Source organism: Perissodus microlepis, chromosome 7, assembly GCF_051167445.1.
Source record: "Perissodus microlepis isolate ML-2025 ecotype Zambia chromosome 7, ASM5116744v1, whole genome shotgun sequence".
NCBI lineage: Eukaryota > Metazoa > Chordata > Actinopteri > Cichliformes > Cichlidae > Perissodus > Perissodus microlepis.
The window spans coordinates 29,202,384-29,225,241 of record NC_140467.1 but is presented as its reverse complement, the minus strand read 5'-3'; the positions used below and the strand labels follow the sequence as shown (position 1 = coordinate 29,225,241).

Genomic DNA, 22,858 nt, shown 5'->3' with positions numbered 1-22,858 from the left:
TCCATGTGAAGTGACATTTATCCCAGTCTGACATGGCAGTTGCCCCTAAACACCTCCTGAACCCAGAATATCCTCACATCAGTGTGAAGAGCCTTTGGAAACAGTTCACAGTCAGTTCTGATGAGGCCTAAACCTGGCACAGCTCAGACCATCCACCTCTCATCCATACAGATCATCACCATCAGCAGCAGCGGCAGGAGCAGAGCCGGGAGTCCATTTGCATGCAGGCGGTTGCAGGAGTCGGAGGCCCATCTGTCCACTGGAGCGCTTTCTAATTTATGTTAGTTGTTGTTGTCAGCGTTGTCTTCACACCCTCCTCTTCAGGAGAAGTGACGGGGAATGAGCTCTGGAACTAAAAGAGCAATCCATCATCTGTAAAGCTCTGCTCTGACAGCACACACAGACTGCTGTTAGGCTGAGGGGAGGGAAACTACCAGCCCAGAGTGGGTTCACACAAACACACACAGCAGATATACATGCATATTAATAAAGCCTTCCTCTGTTGGCCTCATGTAGAACATCCATAAAACAAATCAACCACATTTTCAGATGAATTTTTTTTAGTTAAGATATAAGAATATACATTTAGCACTTCTTAAATTATATTTCATTTTCAAATTAAATTACAAAATATATATTATATAAATTATTATATTATAAAATTATGTTATATAAACCCACTTTCTGCCACCAGGCTTCTGACTCGCTGGACTGAAGTAGGTCACTGAAGTGAAGAAGACGTGTCTTATTTTATATTTTGCTTGGAAAATGGGGAATAGATGCAACGATTTATTGTAGCCTGTTTGTACAATTCTTGTTAGCTTGAAAGTGAATGAGCACCTTTATTCTTTGACACGGCCTGATCTCTGGGGCAGCTTCTGTAATTTCTTTAAGTAGTATCAGGAATAGTTCCCCAGCCTTCTTTAAGGATATTCAAAGCTCTCAAAGCTTGGACATTTCTGCCTTTTCTTCTGTTCTCTGTCAGGATCGTTTCACGCTGCTTCAGTAACACTGAGACCCGTCTCTGGTGCGTTTTTACACTGACAGTGTGTGTCGGATCACTGTCATGCTGAAGAATGAAGCTGTTGTCAATCAGACGCTTTCCAGATGGTTCTGCAATATCTGTTGGTACTTTTCTGCATTTATAATTCAGAAACACAAATGATGTTTTTCCTGTGACAGGCTGCTATTATCCAAGTACCTAAAGATTTTGTAACTTTAGGGTTTCTTATAAGTTTGGACAAAACACAGGTTCATCCCTCGAGTTAAGATGCCCGGCTTGGTGAAAGAGCAACCAATGAAAGAAGTTTAGAAAGCCGGGACAACTATTGCAAGAGCACTTTTGAGGAAAGTTTCATTAAAGTCTGGCTGGACGAAAAATATAAAGAAATGACTTAAGACTTTTGCACACCAATGCACTTTTTAAATTTCCAGAAAGCTTATTAATCTATGAGAAAATTATGTAATAAAGGAGATCTCCACATAAATGTATTGTTTCCCTGAAAAAGTTAATATATTTTTAAAAATAATGAAATAGTAATGATCCTGGATCCATGTAACACACTATCAGTTTCAAACCTGGTTGACAACATTAGTTATTTATAAAAAATAAAATAAAAACCTCCTGGTCCGGACCAAAAACCTGATGTGGTATTCTGTGAGTGTGTATAAAACAGAAGACAACATCTGGTTTTTCATCCAGACTAAAACAGCTACAGCTGTTAAACAGAAACATTTTTATTTTTATTTTTTTTTAATAAAGGTCAGGAATCAGATAGTGTTTAAAATATTTTATTGACCCCAAATTTCACATTACAGGCACAGGCCCAGCCCACAGTTCAAAAACACTTTTGTTCAGCGATGCTGGAGTATAAAAAGTTATGTACATGTGCTGTATAAAGATATACAGCGATATGATGCTGCCCCCTGCTGGAGGTACTGCAGTCTTTCAGTCACTTCACATCCTGAAGGTAAAGTCAGGCCGCACATGTGTCAGACCACATGCTGCCAGGTACATTTAAGGAAGACGAGAAAAAAAAAAGAAAAAAAAAACAACAACTTTATTTTAGGTATGCACGTCCCTTTGTGTCAGAAGAATAAGTGTCCTTGTAAGTGTGTCTTAAATAAAACTTTAACACTGTCTTCATAAATAACTCTGTAACACAGAGAAATGAGTAGCTGTAAGAAAAAAGAAGTTTTGCCTCAAACATGCAGTGAAGACAAGGAGAAAACGTTTGCTCCCAGTTAACCCACAGACGTCTGGAAGGAAAATTGGACTGCCAAGCGTCAAGAACCTGGTTTAAAACACGCGGTCGAACTCTGTCTGGCTCGTGGTCGCCGGATTCCGGTTCTGATTGGGCTGCTGCTGGGGCATGTGTCCTCTCCGCCGAGGCGGGGCCAGGTACTCAAACATGGACGTGTTGTGGGTGGAGAGCATGTTCTTGAGGTCTGACGGCATCGGGTCTGACCAGAAGAAGTCGTGGTTGAGGGCGTCGTCACTGTCGATTCGCTGTGCCGGGTCCAGGACCAGCAGCTTGTCGATGAGGTCCAGGGCGTACGGGTCTTTGACGTAAGCTTTGAGGCGGTCCTTCACCTTCCTTTTCTGACCTTTGGGCAGCTCCATCTTCTGGTACAGCTCATACTTCTTGTCTACACCGGGCCACACCTGATGGGAGAACCGAGTGTTAGTTAAGTTAACACAGAGCTGAGAAACAGAACAAACAGAGTCTGAGTGGAAGAATGAAGGCTCACCTCTGCCGTGATGGAGCCGCAGAGCTGGCTGATGAGGGTCAACTGGTGCTGCTCCGTGTTCCCCTGCATGATTGGACTCCGTGTCCACATCTCGGCCATGATGCAGCCGGCGCCCCACAGGTCGATTGGAGGCCCGTAGTCTCGCTCACCTGCAAAAACAAAGATAACACAGAAATTAAAAAACTGCACCAGGAGTACATTTGAAATTTACTTGTACTACCTTTTCCTGATTATACCTGTGACTATGTTTGAGTACAAGTTTTTTGTTTCTTTCTTACCCAACAGCAGCTCTGGAGGTCGGTACCACAGCGTCACCACGCGGTTAGTGTAGCGGTTCCCCTGGCTGTTCTTGGCCAGGCTGAAGGCTCGAGCCAAACCAAAGTCGGCCAGCTTCAGGACGCCATCTCTGGTTATGAGCACATTGGCTGCCTTCATGTCTCTGTGAAGGATCTGAGCAAAGAACAACAGATCCCCATTAATATTCTGACAGTGGAATTTCATTTGGTTTAAAGTACCCACTGTGTCTCTGAGAGTCTAACCTTGTTCCTGTGGATGTAGTACAGCCCATTGAGCAGCATCTGCATCACCTTCTTGATCTCTGCCAGCGTGAACTTCACGTTAGCGTTGCTCAGCAGCCCAGCCAGGTCATGCTCACAGAAGTCAAACACCAAGTAGATGCTGCCTTTGTACCTGTTAAACTGAGTAGCTGAAAAGGAGAACAGCAAATTAAAAACAACCCCCAACAAACTGAAATAAATCCACACAAAGATGCACTCGTGTCACACGAACCTTTGGTCCTGCAGATCTCGATCAGATTGACAACGTTCTCGTGTTTGAGCAGTTGAAGGATTTTGATCTCTCTCAGAGCTGTGATTGGGAACTAAAGTGGAGGAAAACCAGTTATATTTCATCCACACCAACTTTCAGGACACTGGATTTTAAATGACGCCAATGCTCTGGTTTCTTACCCCTTCTTTCTCGTTTTCCATGAGCACTTTCTTCAGTGCAACTTTCTTCCCTGTCTGCCGGTGCTTCGCTTTGAACACCTCCCTGTACAAAAGACAAATTTTAGAACAGTTGGCTTTTTAAACTACTCGACTCAAACAGTATATAGCCTAATGTATAGTAGGCTAGAGAAACAACACTGCTGGCATTTGTGTGGTAGACATGATCTCAGTCCACTTCAGACAAGAACTGCTTCATCCCAAAGACAAAGGTGAACAACATCAGGAGTACTTAGACCTTTACAGACTAAACACTAGGGGTGGGTTTTGATGATCGATTTTCCGATTAAAATCAATTCTAGCTTGAATAAAATGATATTGATTCATTACAATCCTGAATCGATTTTTAAATATAAATGTATTTTGCGTGAAACTCCAGAATCTCAGGTTAAACCTCACAAAATTTCGACAGCCACCAAAAACATAAGCTTCTCTCACCTGACGGCACATACACGGACACCCTGTCTGGACTGAAAGCCAACAGCTCACAGGTTCTGATGCATCGTCAGGTCCACGCTCTGTGTTTACGTCTTTTTTGCACTAGATTCTGAAGCTGTAGGCTTTGTCTCTCTCCAACCACATTATACTGAACCAGCAGCAAAAGAAGATCCAAACTACGCTTCACATAAACATCATCATGAATCCCCTCTTACTTTTGCTGTTCTGCTCCCACCACGATAAAATGACACTTCATGCACAGCTCTCTTCGTCTCTTCCAATCTAAAAATCTGTTTTCTGCGTTATTTGCTTCCTTATTATGCACAAGTCTACCGTTATGTGCAGCGTTGTCAGCCGCTGTGTTTTTTGCTTGTTTGTTTTTTTTTTTTATTCAACTGACTTCCAAAAAGAAAGCCTCATTTCTGCTGTTTAATACTGAAGAAATTTAAACTTTTTACAATTATGCAAAATGCTTAGCTGTTTCTCTAACTAAACCTCTGTAACTTTGCTCTGCTTCACTTCAGCAGCATCAGGTAATGTTCATATGTTGATTCATGGTTTTCTGTTTTTGTTCTACTGCAGAATATTTTAAGGTGGTTATCTGCTATAAAAAGACAGGCCAGGAAAATCTCCTTCATGTGTTTCTGTGTTTTATGCTCTGTTACTTTGACACAAAGTCATCTGCTGTGATGGTTACACCTCTGATAAAGTCTCACAGGTGTCAGCTTTCTTTTTATAGATATAAAAATATGGACATGTACTGATAAATAATCAGAATTATAATATTTCTGACTGTCTGAGACAAAATTTTCCAGACTCAAATGGAATCAAATCGTGGATCTAATCGAATAGACCCTGTGCACGAGAAAATGCTAACTTCCTGTTTTAAGACTGGGCGTAGGGTTGTACATTTCCGGTAGCTTTATTTTGAAGTCAATTGCTACTGCAATGGTGGACTCAAAAATCATTACGTTAAGTTACAAAGAGCAGAGGGTGGGAACACTCACCATTGCTGTGTCATAAAAAAATCAAATGATCAATTTTTATGTTTGAAGAACGTAGATCGATTGTTTGTTTACATCACTCAGCACAAGCAGAACTGCATTACTGCATGCAGAAGACACATCTCTGTATAGTGACAGTTCTTGTGAGTTAAACAGGCAAATGTTCAGCATTCAAACTACAGGTGAACAATAGTCAAAGCCAGATGTTTCCCTGTTAAGTCGATGTCAGTACACATCTACACAGCATGTCAACAAACCGTGAAAAAAAAGCCACAGGATAGTTAAAAAAGAATACATGAATGATTGCGGGTAAGGGTCTCTATATGTTAGTATTTACGAAGGGTATGTTGTGACTTATCTTCACAATTACAGTGGTCCCTCGCTATAACGCGGTTCACCTTTTGCAGCCTCGCTGTTTAGCGGATTCTTTTAGTGCAATTTTGCATGCTTTTTGTTTGTTTTTTTTAAAGTCCATTGTGTTCTGCGTCCCGATCGGCTGTAGATCATTGTCGATCTCCTCCGTGCCGTCGATCTCTGTCGTCGATCTCGGCGGCACGGAGATCGACAATGATGACACCGCAGAATCGCTACATCGATCATTGAAGTGCTGCACTGTATGTTTGTAAGTTTTCTCCCCCGACAAACACAACAATGTCGACGAAACGTTTTGCACCGTCAAAGGCACTTGCGGTAGCACACAAAAGGCAGAGGAAGATGCAAACCCGACCGTAAACAAGACGCGAATATCACACCGGAAACGAAGCGCCCTACAGGAGTTTCCCCACCGGAAGTAGCATATGCTAAGGTGCAATGAAACCGATTCTAGAAATCAGTGACGATACTCAGCCCTAGAATAAACACCCACTTCACAGAAGCATGGCACAGCATCGGAGAATCAGCTCATCGGGACAGAGGTCAAGCTGCCTCTCTTCCACATCAGGGGAGAAGAGATGTCACTCATTGAGAATACAACGCAAAGCCTTTTTTGGTGCTCTATAAGTGAGCCTGGTTTTCAGCATGTGGCTCATTTAGCCAGTCACAAATTATTCCGGTGCCATATCTTGGTGCCCTGTTGTTTCAGTTGATCGCAGAAGACCATAGCCCATGAAAGCTTTGCAACTTTACAAACCAAATACCTTTTTAAAAACATGTCGAAACAGCCTTCCTTAATAAGCAGCTGGACTAATACAGGAAGGAAACTTCCGTTGTTTACCTGCTCTTCATTCACTCCGTGCGGCTAGCAGTTAGCACAGCTTAACGCAGCTGGCGTTTATACGGAATTCGCAAAGCAGCTAAAGATTCAGTAAGACAACCAGCCTGCTTTGTACTACTCACCCAAAGGTTCCTTGTCCTATCTTGGCCATTTTCTCGTACTTGGAGAACTCGTCACAGAAAGGGAACTCCACTCCGTCGTAGTACTTCGACATGATGGCGGCCTCCCGGTCGGGCCTGGACAAAAGGAAAATTCACGAGACTTTATAGTGGTAACATCAAACAAGGCTTACACAGAACGCGCCTCAAATGCAGCTGAAACAAACTAAAGCAAACCCGTTTGTTAAATTGAAAAATAAATAGATTTAATCTTACTTTTCAGCCCCGGTGGCATTGCTTGTCTTATCCCGCTGCATCCTGTCCGTGTCCGCGACGTAGTTACGTATGGAGCGTCTGCGCAGTGCGCACGGCGTCACCTCTAGAGCTCAGCGACGCCCCGCATACTGATGTGGGGGCGGGCTTGGCAAAAAGTAAAAATAACCCCAAAAGAAGCGACAATAAAGAAAAAGAAATGAAAAATAAGCAGTAAAAGAATAATAAATATTAAAAAAAATAAATAAAAAATAAAAAACCAATCTCGTAAGGCCGGGTTCGTCTGTAGCGTCTCATTCAGAAAGGTCAAGTCTGTCGGGGTGGGGGGCATAGAGGAGTGGAGTGGCCTCTCCGAAACTGTGTTGTCATGCCATAATGCATGCCCTCACACAGGGTGGAAATTCCAGTTCTCCTGATCCTCCTGAGTGCATCAAACATGAAACCATGTCACAAAAATAATATATTTGTAAGCTTTGAAATTTGCACAGTGGTTTATTTAGAACTCTTATTTCCATAACTGTAAACAAAGGAACTCACTGTTAGCCTATTTACTTCCGCCAACATGTATTTATTCATAATGTTATAACTTTTACTTAGAAGCTGCAGTGATTGCCGTTACCATTCGTTAAAATTAAACATGTTGTCGATCTGTTAATTCACCATTAAATGCTGTGCTTCTGTGTGGCGGTTGTATTAATACATTATTATTATTATTATTACAGGGTAGCCACATACCCTCAGCATGCTGATGGAGGTCTCTGCACATTAAAACCATCAGACCTCTCTGTTTTCAGCCGGTTTCAAGTGCTTTTCCTGATTTCCTGCGAGCTCCCTGCCACCCCCTCAGCAGCCATTTGCTTGCCTCTGCAGTTATTTTAAAGCATGCATCGAAACTAAACTTGACTGGGAAATAAAAGAGCTATCATCATTATTCAAATCTATCTGAAAGAAAAGAAACAACAAGCTAATTTATGATCCACGTTTGTTTTTTTTAATATACTTAAAACAGCAACAACAAACACTGAAGTTTGTCTGTGAAGGTTCTCAGTCATCTAGGTCATTGTGGTCTAAGGAGCTTGGAATTAAAAGCATCTAGATTTCTTTAAGTTTTCTTGAAGACGTTTCACCTCTCATCTGAGAACCTTCTTCAGTTCTAAGAGCAACTGGTGGAGAGTCCCAGATTTCAAGCCCTATGGGAGTGTACCCAAGAGGGTCATGGACCCCTATTGATCCTCTACCTAATCACACGAGCCAAGGTGTGAAAACGGGTGTGGTCACAATCAGCCAAGGTTTCGGGTGAGCTCATTTTGAAACCTAGCCGCACCCTATCAAGTGATTTCCTGAGGTCAAATGGCTGGATGTGAGTGGGCGTTAAGGCGTCTGGGAAGGGATCTCAAAACTGGATTATAGATGGCAGACAGTTGGTATCGTAAACCACCGCCTCTGTTCAAAGATGGTCGCTCACAGTGGACATAGATGGCTTCTTTCATTCCTCTTTCAAACCATCTGTCCTCTCTGTCCAAAACGTGAACATTGGCATCCTCAAGTGACCTTTGTCCTTTAGATGCAGATGGACAGCCGTGTCTTGTCCCGTGGAGGTGGCTCTTCTTTGTTGTGCAATGCGTTTATGAAGTGGCTGTTTGGTCTCTCCAATGTAGAGGTCTAAGCACTCCTCAGTACATTGTACAGTCTATACTACATTATTAAATCTGTGTTTAGGAGTTTTGTCTTTGGGATCAACCAGTTTTTGTCTGAGTGTGTGTTGAAATTTATGTTTTTATCCACAAATCAAAACCAACGAAGTAGAATCCTTCACTGTTCACATCAACTCTGTGGATAAAAACAAAGTTCACCAGGGAAGACACAAAAGACAACAGTTTGCCATTTCTGGACTGCACTGTGCACATTGAGGAGAATGGAAACCTCAACAAGTTTGTTCTAAAACATTTGTTTTACAACAAAAATGGAAGCCACCTTCTTCCCCTTCTCCCACCACCAGTCATCAGATTTGAAAAACGAAATAATTAGTTTTTTAGTCTTCACTGTCAGATCAGTCATTTAGGTCAGAATCTTAGTATATTTCTGTCTCACCTCGCAGGGAAAACAGCATCACATATATTTTCATATATTGTAGTCCCAAACTCCTGAATTTTATTACAAAACGATGGCATATGTACATAAGACTTATACAGCAGTATTATATATAATCTGTATGGTGTCCAATAAAAGCAATGCACAATCTTAAAGTGAAGAAATTGTATCCCTTGCATCATGGGAAAGTATTTGAATGTTTCTAAATATCCTTTCCCACTCTTTTATTATCCCATTTCAAACTTAAATTTACGGTCCCAGGTCTTCTTGAGAGCTAAAAGCTTCATTACCCAGTTTCTGAATCGCCAGAGAAATACACAAAGTACTTTATCAAAGAGACTGTGCATGGGTGATAATGGAGGCAAATGAGGCTGTTAAGTACCGTACTGAAGCAGAGCTGGAGGTTAACTGCATAATAATAAACAGGATTTTAGGTTCTCCCGACCCCACCCACCATCAACCAGCCTCTGCAGTATGTAAACAAGATTATTTTGTAATCCCATCACACCTCCCAAATAAGAAAGGGGGATCCTTAGGAGTGATGTAATGACTGGTACTCATTTTTAAGATGTTAACAATCTCAGCCACTGATGAGTTTAGTGCTGCCCAGCAAAAAGAAAATGTGTGTAGTAATGGATCAGTGTTTGTGCTTCTAACAAAATCTAAAACAAATGCTTTACCCCAAAAAGTTGTTTTTAAAGCTTTTATGACCTGAAAGTTACTTCTAGCAGACACATTTTAACAGAGACAAATTATTCAAAGGATCCCCACTGAAAACGTGTTTTTGACCTTTCGATTCCTTTTTAAAGAAAGGCAGTGAATAACTGTTCACCAGGGTTTAGCCCTAAATTTAAGGGTAAATTCTTAGAAAACCGACATAACTGTAAACGTTTGATCAAAACTATGATACTAGTTTACCACCACATGGGGGCGCTCTCCGCACCAAACCGGACTGTTTGATAAATTAATAAACGTGAAAATACAAACCAAGACATTCTGACGACCGCAAAGCAGCAAAAATGCTCATGTAAATTAATAAATAATGATTATGTGTTATAATGTAAACATATCTCAAATTAATTTAAGGGGAAAATAACTCCAGTGTGTTTTGCAGAAGGTTAAATTTGTTCATCCATTCATGGTTGGTTTACTGTTAGAATACCTGCACTTATGTTTTCGTCTTCATTATTTACAGGAAAGTATTTGAAAGCCTCCGATTCTGATTCTGAACAAACCTTAGAGAAGTAATAAAAGGTAATAATTCTGCTTTCTTGGATTAAAGCTGCACATATTATTCCAGAGATAAACAGTTTGCATTCAAATTAAAGCTCAGTCCTGAGAATTCATGGCGTCAAAGGTAAATCTCATTCAGGATTGTGAAGTTTTCTTCTTTCACTTTATAGGAGGGAAGGGAAGAAATGTGCTCTTACACCCCTAACCTTAATCTTCCACATAATGCTTTTCAGTTATAGGTTAGATTTCCCTGCAGGACATTTCTGTTTCTGGTAAAGTTCTGCTAAAGTCTGGACATTTAGTGGCACAAAAATCGGTTATTGCTGTTTTCAGTGAGTCTCAGGTCGCGACAAATTATGGAGCTGGGATGGCTATTATTATTCTTTTTTATATTGGAGACACTGAAAAACATCCACCAACTTTCACTGTTGCAGGATTGTTTTAGATACTGATCTAATCTCAGGTTCTGAAAATGTATTGTTTTTTTATTGTCCGATCTTTGTCGGAGTATTTGTGTGTTTTATTTCTTTGCGTTTTCATGTTTAAAAAAACGAGTAAAAATGACGGGGCGTGTTCTGACGTCATTACGCTTGAAAAACGAGCCTTCCATATTTGGTGTCGCCTTCCTGGGAGACCTCCACGCTTCGTGATGCTGTGCATGTCGCGCATGCTGCGGCGGGGCTCGGCCTTCGCCGCGCGGCTTGCACGGCGGGATCGGGCACTCAGTTTGGCGGGTCTTTCGTGCCGGCTCTACAGCACCGAGACGGCTCCTCACATCCCGGGAATGGAGTACCAGGTATGCTGCGTGACCGCCGCCGTTCGTGCTCCAGCCGGCTAACGAGCTAGCTAACTGAGCAGCGAGACTGTTTCAGAAAGTTTGGAGGTAGTTTTCGGGCTGATTGGAGTTTGATGGAATCATGGCTGACAGGCTGCCCGGTCTCGGCTGTTACACGCTAGCTTGGACAGCTATTAACAGCTCGCGATGAGACTATCAGTGTCAGTGGCTAAAAGTCTGCGCTGGCACGTGCTGTGGTATTTCTGTGTAGCCATGTTATTTCTGTTAGTTTGACTCGTGCCATGCTCACCCGACCTTTTCCTGGATGAACTCAGGTGTTTTTGATGTTTCCTGTAATATTAATGGGACTTTCCCGCAGTTTTAGAGCTGGGACTGTCAGAGCCGTCCGCAGTCTTATCTCCACTTTATGCAAAATTGAGGAGACAAGACCCTTTTTTATCTCCTCGTGCTGCTGCTTTCACGAGCATTTGGCACATAAAATTTTACACATGGGTCCATCATGGGTTTCCTGCGGCCAGATATTAAAGAGACTCAATGAATGACTGCAACAAAACTATCTTTAAGGATTTTCTGAGTCTGTTTCAACTGTAGACTGTATGTGAAAGATGGATGTAGTTGTCCATTGACCTCTTGGTGTTGTTATGAAACTCGGCAGGCTCAGGGTGGATCAGACTGCCTGCTCTTTGGTTTATGATCGACGAGGCGCATATCCTGTTTTAGGCTCCACTGTGACTGTAATAATGAGCATAATTCATAAAATAAACACATTTTCTTCTGTAAGACTTTAAATTCCTGATTGGCCCAGTAAACTGATCAGGAATGTGTTCACTGCCGTCACAAATCAATTAATGCTGGTTTATACACAACCAGAGGAGTCGGCACCTGGTGGTGATCAAACAAGGTTTAAGGCACTTCTGTATTGGTCTCACTTTCTAGATTTATTTTAGACACGATCTGTCATAATTCTACAGAAATAATTGCTTAAAAAAATAAATTTTTATTAAGCAAATAAACTTAAATATACTTTTTGTAGTTGCCCTCTGGAGGTTTAAATAATTTGGACAGTTCAGATGTTTCCAGATGTGTGCTGCTATAAATTAAAACCCTCTATAAATTTTTTACAAAAGAAATTAACAGAATATGAAGAAATGGCTGCTATGACTTAATCTTTTTTTTTTCTGCCTAAATGAGTGTGGACCAAACCACTCTGATTCATACAAGGGTGGAGTTCATTTTAAGTAATTAAAAATGTTTTGTTTTCCATCTGTCACCTTTGACCCAGAAGCCTGTAACCACTGAGATTACACCCATGCCTGCAGCTAAACACAAGATTTCTCTTTACATTTCTGATCCACTGCTGGGCTCGGCTCCCTGGGATTCACACCTATTTTTTTTTGTTTTGTTTTTTCAGAAAACAACAACACACCTGAGTTATAGGAGACACCACCTGGTGGTGGTATGGAAGGGTGTCTGGTAGCTGTTTTTTGAAAGGCTCGAATGCTGTTAACTGTCTCCCGTGGCAGTTTTTAAACATTTCCACGTTCTTCTTCATCTGTCTTTACCTCTTGTTGCTTTAAGCTGTCAGAACTCCTCCTCACCTACTTTTCACAACGCCTGTGCTTTGGACTCTGGCCAGGAGAACAGTTCATTTGCATGCAGAAGTGAAAAAGAAATGTGGCGTCTGTGTTTGTGTTGGTGGTGGATGGGAGCATACCTGCTATAAAAGGTGATCAAACGTTATCAAACTGGAGCCAGTGATCTAACCATGGATAAAGACAGGACAGTATAAGCGCAATGATGAGCTGTAAGACTTCATTCTGCTTAATTTCCAGCATTTCTGCTGGTGTTTTGTTTTTTTCTATTTCTGTGTCTGATTTATATTCATTGGTTTTAAAGTGGAAGGCTTGAGATGTTTTTCATGCTGTGAATCACTGTCTTTTAAAAGTACTGGCCTTTATCTTTTTTTTTTTTTTTTTTTTTTTTTTTTTTTTTTTTTTAATTGAGTGTTTTAACTCTCATACAGAGGAATTGGGTTAATGGGATTGCGGATACATGCTGAAGTTTCGCCGTGTTTATATGACGTCTCAGTTGTAAATTGAGAAATCTGTGGTTGTTTTTATTTGCATATCTCAATAACAGTTCATCCGATCTGCTTTAAACTTGGCTGTTTAGTTTTCAGGGTCTCGGCAAACTCAGCGCTGAGATTGAAGTCATTGAGCTCTCATAATCTAAGGAGCTTGGAAAGAAAGTTCTGATGGCTTCATTTTTTTATCATTAGGGTGGCTGCTGCCTGCTCCACTCTGTGTGTAGGGGGAGGGACTCACCTGTGAGGACTCACACTGACATTAATGCATTCCTGAAATTTTAACTCCCAAAGTTTAACTGATAAGATTTGGATACTGAAGCTGTCATTAATTCTGCTTACAGGTCTGACTATTTCATAGATTCCTGCATTGATTCCTGATCAAAGCAAACATTTATCTCTAAAGGCAAAGCGATTTGAAATGATGTCAGAACACTCTCCAGCTCTGATTAAAGGAATGAATGAGTTGTTAGACATATGAATCTGATGGAGTGGACAGTTTGAAGCTGACTCTTCATTCCCATCCCATGAAAAAATATCGTCACGTTGAATATTTGCTTTTGTAACAAATTATTTATGAACAGAATCCTTGTCATTGCTCCTGTGAGTCTCATGGGCTTTTTTTGGTTTTAAAAAAAAAAAAATTCAGTCTGGTCTGAGTAATCAGAATCAGACTGTGAGCTTTCCAGATTTTCATGAGCCTGCCAGTTGTTTAGCTATATTAAACTGATTTCAAAGAACTTGAGAACAGGAATAACTGCTGGCTGCTTGAATAATCACTTATAAAAGAAAGCTTATATTGACCTGCTGCAGCTTCTTCTGGTGCAAACAGTTGTTACATGAACGTACCTGAAAGTACAGCCGGACCCTGGTTCAACTTCAGTTGATATCACTTCAACACAAAACGTAAATACTTTGCACATAAAGTCAGAGCTGCTGTTTCTTCTCATTCAGTTTAACTTCAGTTCATTTTGAATATATGAGACATTTTTCGTTTTCATATATGAGACTGCTGAAACCTGTAAGATGGATCTGGCATGAGAAGAGGCTTAACATGTTGCCCAGATGAAGACGGGTGGCTGATGTAATATAGAATAAATAATACTGTGGCCATGTTTTGATTCTTGTAATTCCCATGTTCACGAGTCCACTTGGGCCAGAGTGATGCAAATTTCATCATCAGACATCAACCATGTGGACTTATTTGTGAAGAAGTAGCTTTACACTGCGCCAGCTACTGCCAGTGTCCACGGTGAAGCATGAGCTAAACATTAGACCCCGCCCACACCCCCACATGCCGCAGGTATCTCTGTTACAGAGTGACAGAAGAGCTGCTGTTGTGCTGCTCATCAGTGGTTGGTTGGTCTCAGCCGGTTTGCCTCACAGGTGTTGTTGGGCAGGTGGTTATACCTCTGACTCTCACTGACCGTCTCGGCATGAAAGATTTCTTAGCTCTGCTTGTGTGAAAGTGTCATTTTTACCTTCTGACATCTGCAGAGGAAACAAAGCATCTGTCACTCTCTAAGTCAGACTGATCCTCATCCTTTCATTCAGAAACTCTTTCCTGCAGATTATTGTGATTCCATCCTCAAACATTTTTCTTTCACCTCAGGACGCCATTTGCACTCTGAACACGCTGCAGACAAATGCCAGCGCCTTGGAGCAGGTACGACGAGAGCGCAGCAACCCTCAGCTGCAGCTGAATGCCATGAGAGGCTTCCTGGAGCGAGCCGGCCTCACGGTGAGCCAATCAGGGCGGAGAAAACATTTAGAATTACAGTGTTATAGTAGATATGGCCTTCAGTGTTATCTGACGTGTGTGTCTGTGTGTGTCAAAGGTGGACGAACTCAACCATCTCAATATCATTCACGTGACTGGAACAAAGGGCAAGGTGAGCTGATGTGTGTTACATAACTGTATGAAGATGAGTATTTCTTTAGCGCTATGTTTTATTGTTCTTGTATATCAGTCTCACTCAATACTCAATCATATCTTGAAATCAGATTTAGGTCTGAGATAAAGAGGCAGCCTTGTACAAACACACCCTGTAATTGTTATCTTAAAAATAACTCTATAAAATATGTATAACAGTGGGGGGGAAAATAACCCTCAAGGGGAAAAAAAAGACCAATTTAAATGGATGAAGTAAGATCCAGGAGCTCAATAATATAAAATGCTATGGAAAAAAATAGAATTTATGCAAAAAGATCATGTCGCTATTTATCAGTTATGGAAAAAATGGAACAACTTACAATGTTAAACTTTAAAAATAAATGCAATGAAATATATGTAAATACAATATAAAGTCACGTAAATGGGGGAAAAAAAGAATGCAATAAAAAAATAATTTAATATAATTAAGTTGCAAAAATTATTTAAGAATTATTTTTCCCCTGTAAAACATAATGGGTACAGTCAGACAAAAGTGCAGGATGTAGCAAAAAGTATACAAGTTATAATTTATGTATGCAATTTTATTTTATTTTTTTAATTTTGAATTTGTTCATTTTTTTTATGGTTTAAACAGGTTTAATTTAATTAGTATAAAACTGTAAGTAAAAAGTTTGATTTTTAGCAGGAAAACAGTAAAAGTGATGAGTTTGTAACATTTTAATACTTCCTGACTCACAGAGAAGGTGAGGGACACAATTTCATACATTTCCTGGATTGCTTTCTCCGTTCAGTTAAATTTGCTCAGTCATTCAGATGTTTCTGTTGTTTCCTGACTCTAAAACTCTGAATTCATGAGCATAAGCAGGCCTCATCTGTCTGCACACCAACAGGATGTGATGCCAAAGGTTTACTGACAGTGCGAGTCCCATCCAGCCCTGCAGATCTTTGTCGGGCTTGTAGTGATGTGTGGGACTCTGTTTAATCTCGCTGTCGTCTGTCCCGTCAGCGCCGAGCTCTCGTTATGCAACTTGAGAGCAGAAGGTCAAACAAACATATTGGCAAATGTGTATTCATTAACCAGCTCGGTCGAGGGTGCTTTCAGACTTCACTTTTTATTTATAAATTTTTTTTTTAGAGGAAATTTACAACAAAGTGCTGTTCTGTCCCGATGGAAAAACCCAGCGATGACCGTTTTGCCTTTCAGGGCTCGACATGCGCGTTCACTGAGCAGATTTTAAGAAATTATGGCTTCCGCACAGGATTTTACAGGTAAACTCAAATCTAACTTTTATTCTTATTTTGTCAGGGATTTGACTTAAAGCATCCACCATGTAAGATTAAAGATGTGTTGCAGCTTTTTGGGATGTACACACAAGATTTAATAAGAAATAAAATCCATAATTAGCCATAATTTCCCTCCCGAACTGCAGAGCTGGTCCAGATCGTAAAGTGTGAACAACATCCACATGTTGTTGTTTTTTTTTTTTTTTTGTTTTTTTTTGTTGTTTTTTGTTTTGTTTTTTTTGGAGAGACATACACGCCTCTCCAAAAAAAACAAAACAAAAAAAGAAAATGGAAAGGAAAATGAAGTTAGTGACCATTTGTGAGCTCCTCTGAAGCTCTTTAAAATGTGATCATATTGATGATGCGGGGGGGGTGCAGGTGTGTAATGTTGGTTCGACTGGTTGTGTTGAAGTGTTTGTGTCTGAAGCTGCGCGTTTGTGTGCAGCTCTCCACATCTGGTGCAGGTCAGGGAGAGGATTCGGATCAACGGACAGCCAATCGGGAAAGACCTCTTCACTAAATATTTCTGGCAGGTTTACGGGCGACTCGATGAAACAAAGGTGGGTCTGAAAACGGGAGCGCAGACAGTCACTGACCATAGTGTGCGTGTGCGCGTGTGTGCGTGTATAATCTGTGTCACAGGTTGTAATTGAGTTGGTTTTAAAATGAGGCTCCTCGCGTCAGGATGAGCGTGAGCCTCATGTGACGGGCAGCACGTGTTGGTCACGTTACCGCCCCTCAGTTCAACCCTTTAATGCACGCAGCTGCAGGGTTTCCCACAGAATCAGAAAAGCAGTTTTATTTATTTCATTTAATTTTGTCCTTTTAATTTTTGCTTTTTTAAAAACTCCTAGTTCTTATTTCAGATAAGTGTTTTTCTCCATCTGCTGGTCCCTGCCAAGGTTATTATAGATGATGATGATGATGATGATGATGATGATGATTATTATTATTATTCATTCTGATTATTATAGGTTGTTGTGTTCTGTGCAATAACTGCATTAAATAGCCAAGATTTTCCATAATATGACCTGTCTCCCCATGTGATGTCTGTGCTGTGTAAGTAAGGTCGGGGGAGGGGGGGGTCCCATTTCGCTGCAGGGCAACTTGCATGTGACAAAGGCTTTCTTGATTTGACTTGAAGATTAGAATTATGGATCAGAAAGTTCATTATTTTATCTTTTGGCTGTAATCAGGCAGTCTTAGTCTTTCTCTCTTCGATCCCCTCAGGATGCCCACGGAGGGACTATGCCGGCGTATTTCCGCTTCCTCACCATCTTGGCCTTCCATGTCTTCCTCCAAGAGAAGGTAACTTCAGAGATAGCCAATAAACACACTTAAAAAAAATAATTCCTCACTTAAGTGGTATTAATGTGCCTTAAATACAGACACCTGTGCAGTTTCCTTTGTCAGTGAAGTTTAAAGCTCTGATCTCAGATTTACTCCTGGTGTTTTCTTTCGATCTAAACAGCTCTTGTCTTTGCTCAGGTGGATTTAGCTGTGATTGAAGTTGGTATTGGCGGCGCGTACGACTGCACCAACATCATAAGGTGAGATTCTTCATTGAAACTTGAGTTTCAATGAAACTCATACAAGAGTATAATACAGGCCACAGGGAGTTTTTGTTTCTAGCACAAACTGAGCACTTGTAAAATGGGCCCACTGCCAGGCTCATGGTAAATAAACATTAGCATGTGGTGCTATGGCTCTGATTGTGCACACTGGTGTGTACCTTTGATAGAAAGGAATATGTGTGTGATACAGCGGCCCTCGTTTATTGCGGGAGTTACGTTCTAAAAATAACCTGTGACAGGTAAAATCCAAGTAGTCAGCTTTATTTTTTACAATTATTATATATGCTTAAAGGCTGTAACACCCCTCACTACATACTTTATACACTGTTCTCAGACAGGCATCAACATTTTCACACGTTTCTCTCTTCTTTAAACTCTCTTAAAGTTCAAACCTTTGTAGAAAAATAAGGCCAGTATTATAAAACTAAAACGTTTCATCGACATTGTTGTGTTTGTTGGGGAGAAAACGTACAAACATACAGTGCAGCACTTTGGGGTCACACTTCTAGCGATCGAAGATTTATGTAAATTTGACAAGCTGAACACATTCTGTACTGTACAGGAGACACGGCACGAGATTGACAATGGTCCACAAAATTACGCACAAAAAAATCCGCAAAACAGCGAGGCTGCGAAAGGTGAACCGCGTTATAGCGAGGGACCACTGTATTTTGGATTTATGAAAGGTGGACATGGCTGCATTATCATGGTCTCATCTCTGCTTTGCAAAGTCCCATTTTGAGATCTGTGTGGCTCTAACCGGAATCCCTGAGCTGGAATCCATGTGCACCGTGGTTGTGCTGTTTATGCCTTTTGGATTTTAATGCAGTTATCTAACAAAGAACATGGCTACCATGGAGTTAATTATGTCATCAGAAAATGAATGCCAAAATATTCTACCATCAGGAAGCCTCTGCAGCACACACATCTTGGTTTAACTGGGCTCTGCTGACTATAGGAGTGTGTGCAGTCATGCAGGTAATATGCTTCTGACAAGAAATGCAAACGTGCAGCATTTTGTGCACTTGGTTCATTAGAACTGAACAACAGTGCAGTGAGCCTGAAGGTAAAATTAACACGTGATCGTGTGCAATTTGAGTCCTAATCTAAAGGCAGAGAGTGCCACAGACCTTAAAAAGACTTGGAGCAAAAATTGGGGGCAAAAAGTAGACTAGTCTTCATTTATATGGTTAGACTTCTTTTTCATGTGTTTATTATTAGCATTACTTTTACAATTCGTCTTTCATGAGGTAGAATAAAAAACACTTTATAGTCGCTTGAAAAACTTTGAGGCGCTTTTAACCAGCGTTTCTCGCCCTGTGCGGTTCCACAGGAGGCCGTGGGTGTGTGGCATCTCCTCTCTGGGCATAGATCACACTCAGATTCTCGGAGACACCGTCGAGAAGATCGCCTGGCAGAAAGGAGGCATCTTCAAGGTGTGTCTGTGGTTCAGCTTGAACCCGTTATTTGTTTTTAGTTCCTGTTTGTAACTCTGCATTATTGTGTTTGCAGCCTGAAGTCCCCGCCTTCACCGTCAGACAGCCAGAGGGCGCCATGCCCGTGCTCAAGGAGCGGGTCAAAGAGATCGGAGTAGGAGTCCACTTTCAGTCACATCACACACAAAAATGAAGCTTCAGTTTTATCTAACATGCTCTAACTGTTGTCGCAGTGCCCACTGTGGGTGTGTCCACAGCTGGAGGACTACCAAGTGGACTGTGGACCTTTGCACCTGGGCCTTGCAGGGCAGCACCAGCGCTCCAACGCCTCCCTCGCCCTCCAGCTGAGTCACACCTGGCTTCAGAGGAGGTGCCTACCAGGTGTGATTAACGTTTATACATAAATCCTAAATATCCCAAATGTACATAAATTGAATACTGCCTGAGCCTCGAAACCATGTAGCTGAACCGTGATTTTTTTATTTATTTATTTTTTTTAATTTAATTTTTTAAATGTAAAATCAGTGAGAGGAGGTTGGTCTACATTGATGTCAGCTGCCTCACGGTAAACAGATCGTGCTGCTGTCACTCACTGAAGAGAGCACAAACAAAGAGCAGTGCTTCTGTGGCAGAAAGTAGCTGATGTCTGTTGTGCTTTCAAAAAAGTTGTTAAAGAAGTCAGAAAAATCTAAATAAAACTGACAAGGGTGAAGGGGGAACTTGAGGTTCACAGGGTGAGGACAGGTTTGCATGATGAGATCCACAGTATATAACTTACAGGACTCAGATGTAAAGATCCTGCCTAAACCCCTGCCTGTATTTTAGCTCCATCTATCTATGACACTGCCTCCATCATGCTTCAGAGGAGATGGTGTGTTCAGGTTCACATGCAGTGTTATGTACCCACCACACACAGCGTTTGGAAGTAGGTCAAAAAATTCCTGCTTCCATGTGTTTGCTGTGCTCCCTTCATGGCTTGTTGCAAACGGGACTTTCTTTAGGGGTGTGAGTGAAGGGGTTAGGTGACGAGAGTGTTAATAGAAACCTGTCCTCTCTCAGCAGATCACAGCTTTCCCGTCACCACTGTTGAAAACAACGGTACACTTCAGGCACCTGCGTTCAGTCCCAGCCCCATCATGGTTAAAGGTGAGTCCTGCTGAGCCAGTCAGCTGCCATTACAACCAGATTGTCATTCAGTGAGGTAACTGTGTGTGTTTGCTCTCAGGGCTGGCAGATGCTAAGTGGCCCGGCAGGACGCAGACCCTGAAGCATGAAGAGGTGACTTACTTCCTGGATGGAGCTCACACCATGCGCAGTATGCAGGCCTGCGTTCAGTGGTTCAGAGAGACTGCAGCTGAGCACGAGAGGAGTGCCAGGTGAGCAAGACTTGTTAAACTGTGTGTCAAAGACCACCTCAGACAGCCACGCTCTCTTTAAATCCTAGAAGTGTTTCTGCAGGAAGGTTTGTACTTCACATGCTGATTTGATGCCTCAACATGTTTGTTTTAGTGGAGCTGTGGCCAGAGTGCTACTGTTCAACGCGACAGGAGAGAGAGACTCGGCTGCCATGCTGAAACTGCTGGTGGTGAGTACAGCTACTTTAATACGCACACATTCATGTAGAGAGGAACTGACCCCTATAAATAATTCTTCTGCCCTTTTTTTTTTTTTTTTTTTTACCGGTTTCTTTTTTTTCTCTCTCAGACGTGTCACTTTGACTTTGCTGTCTTTTGCCCAAACATCACTGAAGCCATTGCTTCCTGTAACGCAGGTAAGTACTCTGAATGGGATGGAGTTTCTGAAAGGAGAATAAAGAAACTTCTCTCTCTCGATAGAGATACGTTCAGTCATTTTGTTCATAAGCAGCTTGAAACCACTCTGTTCAGGAAAGGGCTTCAAGGTTACTCCCAGTTGGCTTTCAAGGGGGAAAGGGTTAATGTTCACCTGCACAGTGGGAGTGAAACCTAACATGGCGCGTTCAGGAGTGACAGCCTGTGCATGCAGTTTGTTAATGATAAACATAATGATCGAGCATCAAGGTGTCCAAAAGAACACCAGGACACACTAGTTCGACTCTCGATCAGACCTCACATGTCTAGAACAGTCGGGTGAAAACGGGAGCTGAGCTGGTGGTGCTGTTAGATCAGGTAGTGGGACATGATGCTGGACAGGCCTGGTGTAATCACATGGTATAGTGAGGATGCACTAGGAGTGTCTCAGTCCAGGAAACTGACTGGGACATAGGTGTGGAACATGTCCACTCTATTGCCAGAAGCCAGAGATAAAATAAGCTGTTGAGGATAGTCTTAGTTGGCTTGTTGGACTCTGGAGGCTGCTGACAGCTAACGAGGGCCAAAAACAAAACTCGGGTGCAGGAAGTGTTCAGTAAGGGCATGGAGCAAGAATTTAGTCTTAACCTCTTCCTGCAGATTTCTATACACAGGATTTATCGGACTTGTTGTTTCCTTCTCAGACCAGCAGAACTTCAACGTGTCAGTGGAGAACATGCTGACTCGCTGCTTGGACAACGAGAGGAGCTGGCGCCTTCATAACCGGCTGGGTGATGACGAAGGCACCCAGCTGCTGATCCAGGACAGTCTTCCTCGTTTACCTGAGCACAGAGGGGACACCTTGGTGTTCCCGTGCATCCTCAGCGCCCTCCAGTGGATCACGCAAGGCAGGGACTCTGTGCTGGCTGACCCGGCCAAGTCGACATTGCCAGTTAAACAGAGTGTCACGGCCAAAGCCGCTCCCCTCCGTGAGGCCACAGAGATCCACGTCCTCATCACCGGAAGCCTCCACCTGGTGGGAGGAGCACTCAAACACCTGGACCCAGCTTCCTCTAAGTGACCATTTGCACATGTTTACACTACTGTGGGAAACTTACCTGGACAGAAGGTTTTTCATGCTTTTAACATTTCAGACTTGGGGATTTGTTTCTCTGAGAGCTAATTATGAGGACTGAGGCAGCTCCAGCTTCACCCTGAGCCTTACAGCGCAGACGCTCCAGAGTGTCTTCAGTCTTACTTGAAGCCAGATGTGTTTACATGAGCTGTAGACGCTACAAAGAGCTGAGCTGGTCAAACGGAATGATTTAAACTGCATTAATTGTTTCTGACCCTGTTGGGAACGTTTAATTATCACATTTCAGAGATCTTTAAAAAATTGAGAAATATTTGCACATTTTCCTTTATTGTGTCACTTTGGTTGCACAGTGTGCTTCGTACATGTGGCCTCCTCTTTGTAAATGTATAAATCTGGTATCAGATGGATTCACGAGTTTAAAATCAGTGTTGCGTTTCTACGTCTTATTTAAATGGGCCTTAATTTAACTTCATGGTCAGACTGTGACACATGCAGTTGGTGTATTTAAAGCTAAAAGGTTAAGACCTTCAGCCATATCCGTTCAGACTCTGACTTTTGTGAGCACAAAATGAACATCACTGTTTTAAGTTTCACCTGAAATTCACTTCTATGGAAGCTCTACGATGCAATCCGCTCACATCTTTAAAAACTGAGCCGGTTAGTTTATGGAGACGTTGTGCCAACCATGGTTTAAAACTTTGGTGTCTTTCTTGGTCCTGCTGATGGGAAATGTTTTACAGACACAGTCCACGTCTCCGCAGTGTGATCCACAATAAAAATGGTTACAAAACAACACCTGTGAGCTGTCTCCTATTATTAAT

The 22,858-nt window shown here is 41.8% G+C and overlaps 2 protein-coding genes across 5 annotated transcripts; one reads left to right on the top strand and one right to left on the bottom strand.

Moving 5' to 3' along the window:
• Positions 1 to 1,775: 1,775 nt before the first annotated feature.
• On the bottom strand, positions 1,776 to 6,879 carry cdk9 (cyclin-dependent kinase 9 (CDC2-related kinase)). Its single transcript, XM_084934542.1, has 8 exons — positions 6,785 to 6,879; positions 6,533 to 6,646; positions 3,720 to 3,801; positions 3,541 to 3,631; positions 3,291 to 3,457; positions 3,030 to 3,201; positions 2,752 to 2,900; positions 1,776 to 2,665 (listed from the first exon to the last, which is right to left on the bottom strand). The coding sequence occupies exons 1-8, from the start codon at positions 6,823 to 6,825 to the stop codon at positions 2,300 to 2,302; spliced, it is 1,182 nt and encodes a 393-aa protein (XP_084790668.1). The 5' UTR covers positions 6,826 to 6,879; the 3' UTR covers positions 1,776 to 2,299.
• Positions 6,880 to 10,721: 3,842 nt separating this feature from the next.
• LOC146383339 (folylpolyglutamate synthase, mitochondrial-like) lies at positions 10,722 to 22,830 on the top strand. 4 transcript variants are annotated; one of them, XM_084934541.1, is made up of 15 exons: positions 10,722 to 10,901; positions 14,597 to 14,725; positions 14,823 to 14,876; positions 16,083 to 16,147; positions 16,608 to 16,722; positions 17,393 to 17,470; positions 17,651 to 17,712; positions 19,070 to 19,172; positions 19,249 to 19,326; positions 19,406 to 19,553; positions 20,235 to 20,318; positions 20,398 to 20,548; positions 20,682 to 20,757; positions 20,877 to 20,943; positions 21,646 to 22,830. In XM_084934541.1, exons 1-15 carry the CDS (start codon positions 10,755 to 10,757, stop codon positions 22,020 to 22,022), a joined length of 1,734 nt encoding a protein of 577 aa, XP_084790667.1. In that variant the 5' UTR covers positions 10,722 to 10,754; the 3' UTR covers positions 22,023 to 22,830. The 4 variants fall into 4 exon arrangements, with proteins under 4 accessions (XP_084790667.1, XP_084790666.1, XP_084790665.1 ...); XM_084934540.1 differs by having other exon boundaries at positions 20,232 to 20,318; XM_084934539.1 differs by having other exon boundaries at positions 16,014 to 16,147.
• The last annotated feature ends 28 nt before the right edge of the window (positions 22,831 to 22,858 follow it).

Bases quoted from the DNA above. Each gene is read 5' to 3' on its own strand.
- cdk9 (XM_084934542.1), bottom strand. From the start codon at position 6,825: ATGCAGCGGGATAAGACAAGCAATGCCACCGGGGCTGAAAA. The intron at 3,802-6,532 runs GTGAGTAGTACA...TCTTTTGTACAG, and splicing joins ATAGGACAAGGAACCTTTGG to GGAGGTGTTCAAAGCGAAGC. The intron at 3,458-3,540 runs GTTCGTGTGACA...TCTCCTTTTCAG, and splicing joins CGAGATCTGCAGGACCAAAG to CTACTCAGTTTAACAGGTAC.
- LOC146383339 (XM_084934538.1), top strand. From the start codon at position 10,755: ATGCTGTGCATGTCGCGCATGCTGCGGCGGGGCTCGGCCTTCGCCGCG. The intron at 14,877-16,013 runs GTGAGCTGATGT...TTTTTTTTTTAG, and splicing joins TGACTGGAACAAAGGGCAAG to AGGAAATTTACAACAAAGTG. The intron at 19,554-20,231 runs GTGTGATTAACG...GTCCTCTCTCAG, and splicing joins TCAGAGGAGGTGCCTACCAG to CAGATCACAGCTTTCCCGTC.